At 45.1% G+C, this 13,128-nt stretch overlaps 1 protein-coding gene across 3 annotated transcripts in view; it reads left to right on the plus strand.

Annotated features, from left to right (window-relative positions):
• The window catches only part of LOC143293826 (uncharacterized), a 138,479-nt gene that overhangs the window by 17,453 nt on the left and 107,898 nt on the right, over positions 1 to 13,128 (plus strand). Inside the window, exon 2 of one of the 3 annotated variants that reach the window (XM_076605095.1) lies at positions 9,563 to 9,762. The exons of the other annotated variants lie outside the window; for them this stretch is intronic. Within the exon in view, the coding sequence (XP_076461210.1) occupies positions 9,732 to 9,762 (31 nt within the window). The 5' untranslated portion in view covers positions 9,563 to 9,731. The remainder of the gene's footprint in view (positions 1 to 9,562; positions 9,763 to 13,128) is intronic. 3 annotated transcript variants of the gene reach the window in all.

Genomic DNA, 13,128 nt, shown 5'->3' on the forward strand with positions numbered 1-13,128 from the left:
GACAGAGATACAAGCTGATGAGCGCCATGACTGAATGCAAGCGGAAACAACAAAACTTAGCCCCCGAAGTCCCCCGAAACGAGGATGTAATGCTTGTGTTGCTTGATGAAAATGGATGACAACTGCCGACAGCCACTAGGCCGGTGTTGGAAGAAGAAAAGATTTTCAGATAAAAAAAAAATCGCCCCCAGTGTTTGTTTATATTATTTTTTTTTTCTTTTATTTTTTTTATTTTTTTTTATTTTTTTTTTTTTGCATAGAGGGAAAAAAGACACCCCCACTCCGCAGACTTTTCTCTAGGAACAAAACACTCCCGGTGTTTTTGCCCAGGAAGAAAAAAACGTTCCCCGTGGATATCCCCCCCCCCGCCCCCCCCTCCAAAAAAAAAAGAACTACCCCCAGGAAATCAACACGCTCATTTCAAACAGGAAAAAACAAGACTACTAGGAAGAAACAATACATTCTTCGTGACGAACAGACATGGTTGTCTCCTCAGTAGCTGTGCATTTTCTTCCACTGTATATTTCAGAGTTAAATGAGTGGAAATGCGTTCTTTTTAACATGCGTGGGGAAACAGTGTGAACATAAACCTTGTTTGTACAGAACTGTACTTCATTGTAAGCAATTGCTATTACTGACCGTGAACAGGAAGTTGTTTTTTTTCCATGAAAACAACAACCCCTTAGAGTTTTTTTTTCCTTTCTTTTTTTTTTCTCCTGCGAAAACAACACCCCCATGTTTTTTTTCTTTCTTTTAGTAAAACAACACTCCTAGGTGTTTGTCTCTTGCAATATGTCTTTTCTGGTAACACTGGGCTTGAACCTATGTTACCACCCACCCTGACTAACTGCTGCGCGCGCCCTGCACGAGCGTCTGTCGTCAGCTGACACGACACGACAATGTACATGTGGCGCCTTCCTGCCACCTGAAGGCCCCGATCCACTGTCCGTCACAATTCTCGTTCTCGGGCGACTGACAGAAAAGGATTTGTAACCCTACCTCCCCCCCACCCCCCTCCCGCCTCCCAAAAAAACAGAAACCCAAACCAAAACAACAAACAAAAGAACAACAAAAAACAAAATCCACAAAAAACAAAATCAACAAAAAACAAACAAACAAAACGCACACACACACACACACACACACACTGAAAACCAACACCAAAAAGCAAACAAACAAGGACATATAATCATATAAAGCACTGCTTGATATCTGATAAGAAACCCAACATGTTCTATTTCTGTCTCAGAAATGGGCAGACGAGCAATAATGAATGACAGTGTTTATCATATGACAGTACGGCTTTTTCGTGGGCACAGTGCAGTCAGTTCTCATCACAGCTATAACCCTCCCCCGCCCCCCGATATATATATATATATATATATATATATATATATATATATATATATATATATACGTGTGTGTCTATCTATCTATCTATCTATCTATCTATGTGTGTGTATGTGTGTGTCTATCTATCTGTCTATCTATCTATCCATCTATCTATGTGTGTGTGTGTGTGTGTGTGTGTGTGTCCAGCTTTACCACTCACCTTTTCTCATGAATGACACATTTTTCCTGCTCACAAGAACTACGACATTAACCCTTTGACTGCTGCTGTGTGTGTAGCAATCAGTGTGATCCCAGACCAGGACAAGTCTGACCTACGATCTATCAGACACCGCCTCCTGATGCTCGAAGTGTAGCACTGGAAACACTGACATGGTGGAGCAGTGGCCCCGTGGTAATGCTCCCGACTGGGAAACGAAAGTGCACGGGTTCGAGTCTCGTATCCAGACCGACATTTTCCCCCTTCCACTTCAGATGAGACGATAAAACGAGATCCCGTGTGCAACATGCACTCAGCAAACATAAAGAACAAATGGGATGTAGAAAAATCCATTCTGAAAGTAAAACAAATATACTTGCAGACAGCTACAGGAAAAAAGAGAAAAATATGGGTGGCGCTGCATTGTGGCATAGGGGTCAGCATTCCGAATTTTACACTGATATATCTGTTGTGGCAAAAATGATACAATACAATACTAAACATCGAACGCTGTACTATTGTACACATTGCCTATGAGTGTATCGGCACCTTTAACAGTCGGACGAAGAAATCACGGGATGTGGCGGCGTGTGAAAGGTGTCTATTTCCCCAGTGCCCCAGAAAAGCAAATCTTCATGGGCAGGCGGCCCCGCGTGCACCTCGAAGCTGCGCGAATCTGGCGGTCCACGAGACATCAAAGAATGTGTTTAGCAGACAGCTGGGCCCGACGGGCAGACAGCCGACGGGTCGTTCATATCAACATTGATCACTGTGAAGCGCGCACCTTGGGAAACTGTTTCTGTGCGTAACAATGGTCGGACATAGTTGTGATCATGGCAATAGGAGGACAGCTTTTTATTGTCGAGTTGAAATAATTGCAGAGAATGACTGTGACATAGGTTTTGTATAATATACACAGACGTTAAGATGCAGAGAAAGACAATGAATTGTACAAGCATACATTATGCATTCACAGGGAAAAGATCTACAATTGTGTTGTGAAAAGATGTCATGTGCGTAAGCATTTACACGTGCGCGCGCACACACACTCGGGCACTACGCGCAAGCACACGCAAGCAGGCAACCTGATGAACACACACACACATACACACACACACACACACACACAGACCCACGCACGCACACACACACACACACACACAAACCTACGCGCACACGCACACACACACACACACACAGACCCACGCATGCACGCACGCACGCAAGAACATACACATTCATACCCTGTCCCACTCACACACACACACACACACACACACACACACACATTCATACCCCCTCCCACTCACTCTCACACACACATACACACACAAAACAAACACAACACTGACACAAGAACATACACACACATTCATACCCCCTCCCACTCACACATTCATACCCCCTCCCACTCACATACACATAAACACGCGCGCGCGCGCGCGCACACACACACACACACACACAAAGCTCACCTTCCCCTCACCACCCTTCCGGTTGACCCATACGCACTCAAGCACCTTCATTCTGAACGAATTCATCACGACCTGCTGATGTGAAAAGACATTCTTTCTCTTACTCACTCACCCCCCCCACCCCTCCCCCACACACACACAGAGAAACAGCAAGCAAGAAAGGAAGAATGAAAGAGACAGACAGACATACAGAGTGACTTACTGATTGACAGGCATACGAACTAACTGACTCAAAGATAGATAGACTGACTGACAGGCAGACACACTGACACAGACAGACAAACTGACAGGGGACAGCAACATCAGAGAGACAGAGAGAGAGAGAGAGAGAGATAGTCGTAGAGAGAGAGACTTACACACGTAAACACAGACACAGACAAATGCGTATGCAGACACGCACACACACACACGCACACACACAAACGCACACACACACGCACACACACACGGGTAGATACGCTGACGTCGGACACAAACTATGGAGCCATATGAAAAATTCAGATGCAACGTACCGCCTGTGGCGGGACATTAGAATAGAGGCCGGGACAACAGCCTTTGGTGGACAGGCCACAGCCCCCCACCCCACAACCTCCAGTCCCCAACCCCCTCTACCCTTACAACTCCATCTCTCTCCACCCTTCCTCCCCCTCCTCATCTACATTATTCCCCCCCTCCCAACACAGGGGAGAATAGAGTACTGCAGCCTTGTCAGGGGATCCAAAACCTAAAATGGACCTCTACAGCAGCATAGTCATCATCATCATCCACCTTCAACATCAACATACGAAGTCCTCCACCTCCTCCACCTCTCACACCCCTCCTTATCCCTTGCTCTCCCCCGCCCCCATCAACACATAATCCCCCCTCCCTCTTCCTCTGCTCTGGAACAATAACTCCACCATACAACGCCACCGCTTATCCCCACGTTATCCTCATTTATCTCCCCCTCCCTGCCCCCCCCCCCACCCCCCTCCGCCCCCCCTCCCAAACTCGCACCCTCCCATCCCGGTCCTTCAGCTGCAACTCCACTCTCCTCCCCCCCCCTCCTAATCTTCGATATCATTCACCTTTCCCTTCAACACGTTCCCTTCCTCTACCTTTTGTAACGCCACTCCCTCCAACCCTCCTCCCCCACCTGTCCCCATTCTCCCCCTCACCACAAAGCCCCCCACCTCCACTATTGCAACGCCAATCCTTCCCCAGCCCCGCTCCCCGCCCCACTCAACCCCCCCTCCCTGCTCCAACCCAGAAAGCAGTCTTTCTTTGTCAACAACTTCAGTCTGTGTGGGACCAGTCACTGGAGCGAACAGTCACTGATTGACAGAGGAACTAAACATGTGTGTGAGTGTCCCGTACCTTTGCCTTCACTGCTGGTTGTTGGGGGTAGGGGGAGGAAAACACTGTGCGGATCATATCTTCTGATGCTGGATTGTATTTACGGCACACTGCTGGTTGAACAGTATTGTAGTTGAACATGTCACAATACCATTACCGTGAATCCGACAGGACAAGAAGAAGAAAGTCGTGTCGCTGTTACGTGCAGTGTGGAAAAAATAGTTTTTGACACAAAATGCGCGAAGAAGTGAATTCTGCTTTTAAACTGTTGTTCAACTGCAATATTTTCATTTTTTGTTAATTCAGTTACTGTCGCTTTATCTCTGTGTGATGTTTCCATCTTGTTAGATCTGTTTAATTTTTTTAAAATTTTGTAGCATTTCCTATGAGTTACTGTTGAGTAGTTGTAGCCTGCATCAAATACATAATAATAATAATAATAATAATAATACATAGTTTTTCTATGGCGCGATATCCAGCACCAATGCTGCTCAAAGCGCCTTACATAATAGTTGACTATAAACATGCCTAAAAAACATGCCAACCACTATCTGACAATGGAAATCATCCAGTGTGTTCATATGAATGCAAAAGCACACTAAAGATTATAAAAGCTATGAAATAAATAAGGCTAAGATTAAAACAAAATGCATTTTATAGAACATACACCCCCCCAACCCCCCCCCCCCCCCACACACACACACACACGCACCCCCCTCACTATTAAAAAAATATTTCTTATTTTCTAACACAGAATTCTGTTCGGACACACTAACATGGCTACACACTTACACACGCGTACCAGAGCATTGTAACCTCACAAACACATGCACGCACGCACGCACATACACACACACACACACACACACACACACACACTCATTAAAAATAACCAGATAGAAAAAATGACATCACATCTAAGACCGAAACTACATAAAATACACAATGCATTAAAACAGGACTGTAAAAATACTAGCACAAAGATACTTGCCAACAAGCATACTTTGGTTTAACCATTCCGCCTAGAACAAAAATGCTTACGGAAAAGGTAAGTTTTCAGATCTGACTTAAATGAATGTAGATCAGAGGAATTTCTAAGAGATGAAGGTAGAGAGTTCCACACTTGGGGAACCTGCGCTCTGAAAGACCTATTTCCAGCACATTTCAGATTAGTCCTTGGAACTTTAAGCAGCTTTTCAGAACTGGATCTTAATGTTCTGTGCGGTTCACATGTTTCCAATACAGAGGAGAGATACAATGGAAGAGACTTGTCAAAATGTTTGACGGTGTGTTGCTAACTTATAGTGAATGCGGGACTTAATTGGAAGCCAGTGTAACTGATTCAGCAGAGATGTAACATGATCAGATTTCTTTTTGGCCAGAAGCAGTCGTGCAGCATTGCTCTGGGTTTTCTGTAATCTGTTGATGGAGGAAGATGGTAAACCTGCAAGACTGGACTTGCAGTAATCCAGTCTGGACAGGACAAAAGAGGAAACCAACTGAGCTATATTTTTCTCTGTTATGTAGGGTCTGACTGAGGCTAGCCTTCGGAGATGAAAATTACATGAGCGATACAAGAATGAAATTTGGTCCTTCATAGTCAAGGTTTGATCGAGATATACACCCAGGTATTTGGCAGGTATCAGCCTAATCAGCCACCCCAGCAAGGTCATGCTAAAGGTCCTTCTCAACCGACTGAAGCCGCAAGCAGAAATGATCATTGCCGAAGAGCAGGCCGGCTTCAGAGCAGGGAGAAGCACAACAGAACAAATTTTCAACCTGCGCTTGCTGTGCGAGAAATATCTCCAGCACCAAAGAGACCTCTACCACGTCTTCATTGACTTCAAGAAGGCGTTTGACAGGGTATGGCACGCTGCCTTATGGGCCACCATGCACAAATTCAACATCAGTGAAGACATCATCCAAGCCATACAGAACCTATACGAAAGAGCAACCAGTGCAGTCCTCTTCAATGGTAGCACGGGTAACTGGTTTAGAACCACGGTCGGAGTCAGACAGGGCTGTCTACTCTCTCCCACTCTCTTCAACCTCTTTCTTGAAAGGATCATGACTGACGCCCTGGAAGATCATGTGGGAACTGTCAGCATTGGAGGCAGAGTCATCACCAACCTGCGCTTTGCCGATGACATTGATGGCCTGGCAGGAGAAGAGAAAGAACTCGAAGAACTCGTGCACAAACTTGACAAGACATCATCAGCCTACGGCATGGAGATCAGTGCCGAGAAGACCAAGGTTATGACCAACAACAGCCAAGGCGTAACGTCCAACTTGCACGTAAACGGTGAAAAACTGGAAGAAGTCTCCTCCTTCAAATACTTGGGTGCCATTGTGTCAGACGAGGGTTCGAAACCAGAGGTCCTGTCCAGAATCGCGCAGACTACTGCCGCACTGAGTCGATTGAAGACTATATGGAAGGACAAAAAGATCTCCCTCTCGTCCAAAATCAGACTAATGCGCTCCCTCATCTTCTCAATATTTCTATACGCTTGCGAATCCTGGACCCTCACTGCAGAACTCCAGAGAAGAATCCAGGCCCTGGAAATGAGATGCTTCCGCAAGATCCTGAACATTACATACAAAGACCACATCACAAATGAGGAAGTGAAAAGAAGAGTCCAAAACGCCATTGGCCCATTCAAAGACCTGCTAACCACAGTGAAGGAACGCAAGCTCCGCTGGTATGGACACGTCACACGATCAGACGGCCTAGCCAAGACCATCCTGCAGGGTACCGTACAAGGAAGGAGGAAGAGAGGCAGACAGAGAAAGCGGTGGGAGGACAACATCAAAGAGTGGACGGGCCTGCCATTTGCCACAACTCAAAGGGCCGCTGAGGACCGAGGCAGGTGGCGCGAGCTGACCAGGCAGTCATCCATGGTGCCCCAACGACCCACCCACGGGTCAAGGGATAGATGAGATGAGATGAGATTTGGCTGATGTTTGAAATGCTACTGAAGCAGGACCAAACGTAACTGGGTCCTTTTCTGCTGCCTTAAGACAAGTTAGGTCTCCTACGGACAAGAGTTCGGTTTTGTCTTCATTGAGCTTTAGCTTGTTTTTGTCCATCCATGTTTTTACATCAGCTACACAAGCTTCCAATTCAGTAATGACTGTTTTAAAATCAGATGGTGGAGCGGCTTTTTGTAATTCTGTGTCATCTGCATATTTATGGTAACCAAATGAGTGCCTTTTGAAGATCTCAGACAAAGGTTGAGTGTACAAAGTGAACCAGATAGGCCCAAAGACTGATCCCTGAGGGACGCCAAACACAAGAGGAATGATTTTAGAGGTGCTATGTTTTACTTTAACTTTGAGTTGACGATTTGAAAGATACGAAGAAAACCATTTTAAAGCAGTAGATTTAATGCCAAAGGTAGTGCTAAGACGATTGATAAGAATTTGGTGGTTAGTTGTATCAAATGCCGCTGACAGATCTAAAAATGCCACTACAGATGTAAGTTTTTGTCTGTGTTTGAGAGGAGACTATCTGTGACCGAAAGAAGGGCTGTTTCTGTGCTATGGCTTTTCCGATAAGCTGACTGGCAAGTTTCAAGCAGGCCGTTTTCATCAAGATGTTCCTGGAGCTGATGTAACACAACTTTTTCAATGATTTTAGAAATGAAAGAAAGATTAGAGACAGGTCTATAGTTCTTTAGCTGATTTGTGTCAAAATTGTGCTTTTTCAAAAGAGGGGTGACAATGACCAATTTAAGACAATCATCAACAATGCCTGACTCTAGAGAATGATTAATAATTCTGGTGATCAAGGGGAGAAGGTCATCAAGACATAATTTCAAAAGGTTAGTGGGCAATGGATCAAGGTCACAGTTCTTACTTGGAGATTTAAGAATAAAATCTCTTACAGCTTTTTCAGAGACAGGTCTAAAACATGTCATTAAATTTCCTTTAAAATCATTAAATCGGTCCTCTAGGGCTAGCATCCAGTTCTTGTCAGATGTTTACAATTTTGTCATTAAAATAATTACTAAAAGCAACAGGGAGATCCTGAGGAGGAATGTTTTTTTGGCAGCAACAGTTCTCTACTTTTATTTTGCCAATGAGCTGGTTTGATACAGCATGGAGCTGTTTGGACGTGGAACACTGACTGATGGAGGCGCTGAAATGTTGATGCTTTGCAGCTGTCTGCATGTCATTCAGATTTTTTCGCTCCTTAACATAAACCTGTCTGGAGACAGTCAGTTTGTTGGAGCGCCAGACGTGCTCGGCCTGTCGTTCTCGACGCTTGGCGGCCCTCAGTTCATCAGTCATCCAGGGAGCAGAGGGACGGTCAGTAACAAGGCGAGTGGAGAGAGGGGCATGCCTGTCCAGTATCTGTCGGAGGCCAGTGCTGTGTGTTGTCAGAGGAGATGGGCTTGAGTCAATTCCATCCATGAAGGATTTGATGTCAGCCTGGAATACCTCAAGGTTGATCATCTTTGTGTTCCGTGATGTAACAAAACGTTTTGGTCGCTTCAGTCTTTTAAAAGGGATAATAAAAAAAAAGGATGTCATTAAGAATTGCCATCTGATCAGCAAGAGCCAAGTCTATGACCTTAAACTGGGGGGTGTAAATGTTCTCTCGAACCACAAGCCAGTCGAGAGTGTGACCATGTTTGTGGGTTGGTTCACATATTAGCTGTTTTAACCCTTGGTCGTGAAGTAGAGTACGCAACCGTAGTATATCTGAACTGCTGGTCTGTTCATAATGAAGGTTAAAATCGCCAGTTAAAATTAAGTCTCCTGCTTCCAGGTTGTATTTATCCAGGAGATTAGAACACTCAGTAATAAAAGTCTGGGTGTTACATTTATTGTGTCGACTAGGTGGGGGTCTATATATGCATATAATATGGCACACGTAACTATTGCACTCAACCCTTAATGCTACACCCTCAAATGATGTATAATCGAGGGGTTTGAAGGTACAAATATCAGTGATTCATATCCATGTATCCCCCTTCGGATGTTTTTTCTTGATTTTATGTTTGTCAGTTGTCAGTCGCTCATATAAAATAGTATTAAAAAAAAGTCAGCTGCTCGGGTAGGCTCTCAAGACCCAGCACCGCGCTGGGTTTATGCGTTGGTCCTTTCTTTTAAGCATATGTGGTGTAGCGTATAAGGATCTGTCCGCACGCTTTAACACCTTGACACTGACACTGAAGCTGGCACCGTGTGGGTATGGAAGGGAGGGAGAAAGATGACGGAGTGTGCTGCATGGACACACTGCGAGGGGGGAGCAGCGGACAGCAGGGCAGCATGTGAAGCACGTGGTGAAGTGAGGAACTGACCGCACAGGTCGCGGACAGCCTGCCATCTGACGGGACAGGGCGTGGCACCAATCAGTTCACTGCACTATGGCTGCTGCTCACGGGATTGCAGTGCAAGGTCAGTAATAGGTCTCTTTTTATTATTATTACTATTATTATTATTATTATTATTAATACTGGGGCACCCATGTTGATCCAACATGTACTATATAGCCATATTCGAGTCTACACCGAACGAATTTGAGAAGCGCATTGACATCATTGGACTCGACGGAATGTATCAGTGTATGTATGACAGTCGTGTACGACTTGGACCATCAGAACTGCAGAGGAGGCATCCGCTGTCCTGACTATCTGGGCTAGAATTTGTTTGCAGCGGGAATGTTTTACCCAAGTTACATCCCCACTCTCTCGGCCAAGAGAGACCATGAGGTTTTCATGACAGCGTTGGGATGGATCCCAAAGGCCAGCTAGAATAGAATAGAATGGAATAGAATAGAACAGAATATGTCTTTATTACCAAGTGTACCGGGGTCACAAGGAAGGTCGCAGCACCAAGAGCCAGTGCAATATTGCCACCTAATTTCAGAGTCACAGTACTTCACAAAAACTAAGCTTTAAATGACGTCTTGAGTGGAGAAACCATTGATCATACAGCTCTCACTTTGCTGTTGGCCCAACTGCAAGCTTATGTCAGTCTGTGATTCAAGCCGAGCGCTACTGTAACCATCATTGCTGTTATTATTTCTTTTTCTTCTGATCATTATTATGATTATTATTGTTAATATGTGTCCACCTTACCAGCCAGCAACCTCCCTAAAAAGGTGGCGCTGCACTGTGGCAACGCTCTCTTCTCGGGGAGAGCAACCCGTTTTTACGAGGAACGTGGTGTGACAAGAAATAAATACAAAACAATACAATATTATTAACATCATTTCATTTCTTGCAAGGTTTGTGGGGAAGGAAAAGAGGAAGCTGGAATGAAGGACATAATGAACAATGGTGTTCAGTCCTTTCACGCCATGCAGCGGCAGGGAGAAGGAGGAGGGTACAGATGAAGAACACACATTTATGTTAATAGTCGTAACATTTATCCCTTTGTGCCCGATCTGGCAGTGTCTCTGTCTTTTTTCTCTCTCGCTCTCTCTCTCTTTCACACACACAAACATTCTAAGACACGCACATGCAGACACACAAACACAAACACGCAAGTACGCACGCACACACATACACAAAGAGACATGAACACAGACACACAAGCGCGCGCGCACACACGTACGCACACACAAGCATGCACACACACAAACACACACGCACACACAAACACACACACAAACACACACACACACACACACACACATTCTGACGGTCAGGCCTGTGACCAGGGGGCAGTAAACAGCAGATCGATGTCTTGTGGCTGACCCATGAATCATCTGTCACCCCGCCACGTGTCGTGAAATGTTTTTTTTTTTTTTTTAACTGTATGTTCAATCGCTAACATTTAGTGTGTCCCACAAGGGCTGTGCCTCTCAACAGCTGTTAGGGTTTATATGGGCTTTGGCTCTGTTGTTTGGACTTGTGACCAGTGTTCACCAGTGATCAGGGTTCCAGGCCCCGTCCTGAGTGGTGTCGTGTCCTTGGACAGGCACTTGACACTGATTTTCCTCACTCCATCCAGGTGTGAACGGGTACCTGACTTGGGTTGGGGTAGTTTAAAACGGCGGTAGGAGAGGTTTGGACCCGCCTTGTTAAGCCGAGCCATGGACACAGTGAATATGAATTCACATCCCAGATGGCCGTAAAACGTTATAGGACATTTAACCTTTTTTCTTCTAAAAATACGATTTAAAACTGATGTGTCATCCAGTGGTTTAGACATTGTCTGACTTGATAATGAATTTTTGGTTTCATATTTGACCAAAAATATAAAACTGAACTTTTCGTAGTGAAGTCACCGCTCCTGTTTAGCGCCTATACCAGCAGGCTTTTCTTCTTGCCTTTTGTTGCCTGGTCTTACTAAACACGTCTCTGTCTGTGGTAGTGTAGCTCACAATGCTAGGGTTATGACGCTGTCCTTACTGTTTGTATATATCAGCCACCAGTGTATCATTTGATGTGTTCATATCGATCGCATTTAGCGAAACGATGAATGGTTGCTTCTATGTTCCTTTTTCTCCATTTAATGAAAAAATCCCTAGTTTTATCCCCCCCCTCCCTCCTAAATATAATTTCCTTCATCTGTCATCCATCGATTCCATAATTCTTGCATCCACACTCTTGTTCATCCATCAACTCGTGTTTCCCTTCAGGTCGTTATACACAGTTACCTGCAGATGGATAGGAAGCGAGAAAAGAGTCGTGGAAACTTGTGAAATAAACACTGAGGGCAATGACAATTTTTTTATGCGATTATATCAACGAGAGGTGGGGGAGGGGGGGGGGTGAAGTTTGTTTGTCACATACCGCAGGTGACGACGTGGAACACTTCCCAGGTTGGAACAAGACAGTCCAAATGGTGGAGCGGTGGCCCAGTGGTCATGTGTCCGACAGGGAAGTGAGTGTCCACGGGTTCAAGTCCCACTTCCGGACCAGGATTGTTTGCTCCCCCCAGACTCCCCCTTCTCCGGACCTTGAGTGCTGGTCTGGATGCTATTGTTTTGCGGATGAGACGACAAACCGAGGTCCCGTGTGCGGCAAGCACACGTAAAAGAACCCATGGCAACAAATGGGTTGTCATTGGCAAAATTCTGAAGAAAACCTACTGGGATAGTACAACTAAAGCACTTGCAGACAGAAAAAAGAAAAAGGAAAGACACGGGTGGCGCTGTACTGCGGCAGAACGCTCTCCCTGGGTGGAGCAGCCCGACCATCCCAAAAAAGAAATGTATTATAACAAAGAGTAATACAATACAAAACAATACAAACCAATGCAGTGCGATATCCTACAGTGCAGTACAACAAATAGTTTCATTACCTGAGGGGTACAGTCTAATCATTATCTGGACAACAGTAGGGGTCTGATGTCAAATCGATCTTTGTCATAAGTTCTGTATCTCTATTCGGCTGCTCTGTTTTCCAACACTGAAAAGCTGTTCAGTACAGAAGGGCTGTGTCAGTCTGCTATGACCCCCGTTCGTGTTAACGTGAATGTTTTAATTATTGATGTTTCTTACCGTCTTTGACATAATTAATGAAATTATCTACATGTGCAGACCCGCTAGTGCCTGGACCCCTTCGTGTGTACACACATGCAGGTCAAATATGCACGTTAAAGACCCCATAATTCATGTCGGTGGTCGGTGGGTTATGAAACAAGCACACCAACCAAAACAGAGTGTGGATGCCTACATGGCGGGGTAAAACGGTCATACATGTGGAAACCAACTCGTACACAGGAGTGAACGTGAGCCACAGCCTGCAAACGAAGAAGAATCTGCATGGAGGGCGTTCCGATTTTATTTGATGTTACAGGATCTTGATGAAT

Source organism: Babylonia areolata, chromosome 19 (assembly GCF_041734735.1).
Source record: "Babylonia areolata isolate BAREFJ2019XMU chromosome 19, ASM4173473v1, whole genome shotgun sequence".
Taxonomy (NCBI): domain Eukaryota; kingdom Metazoa; phylum Mollusca; class Gastropoda; order Neogastropoda; family Buccinidae; genus Babylonia; species Babylonia areolata.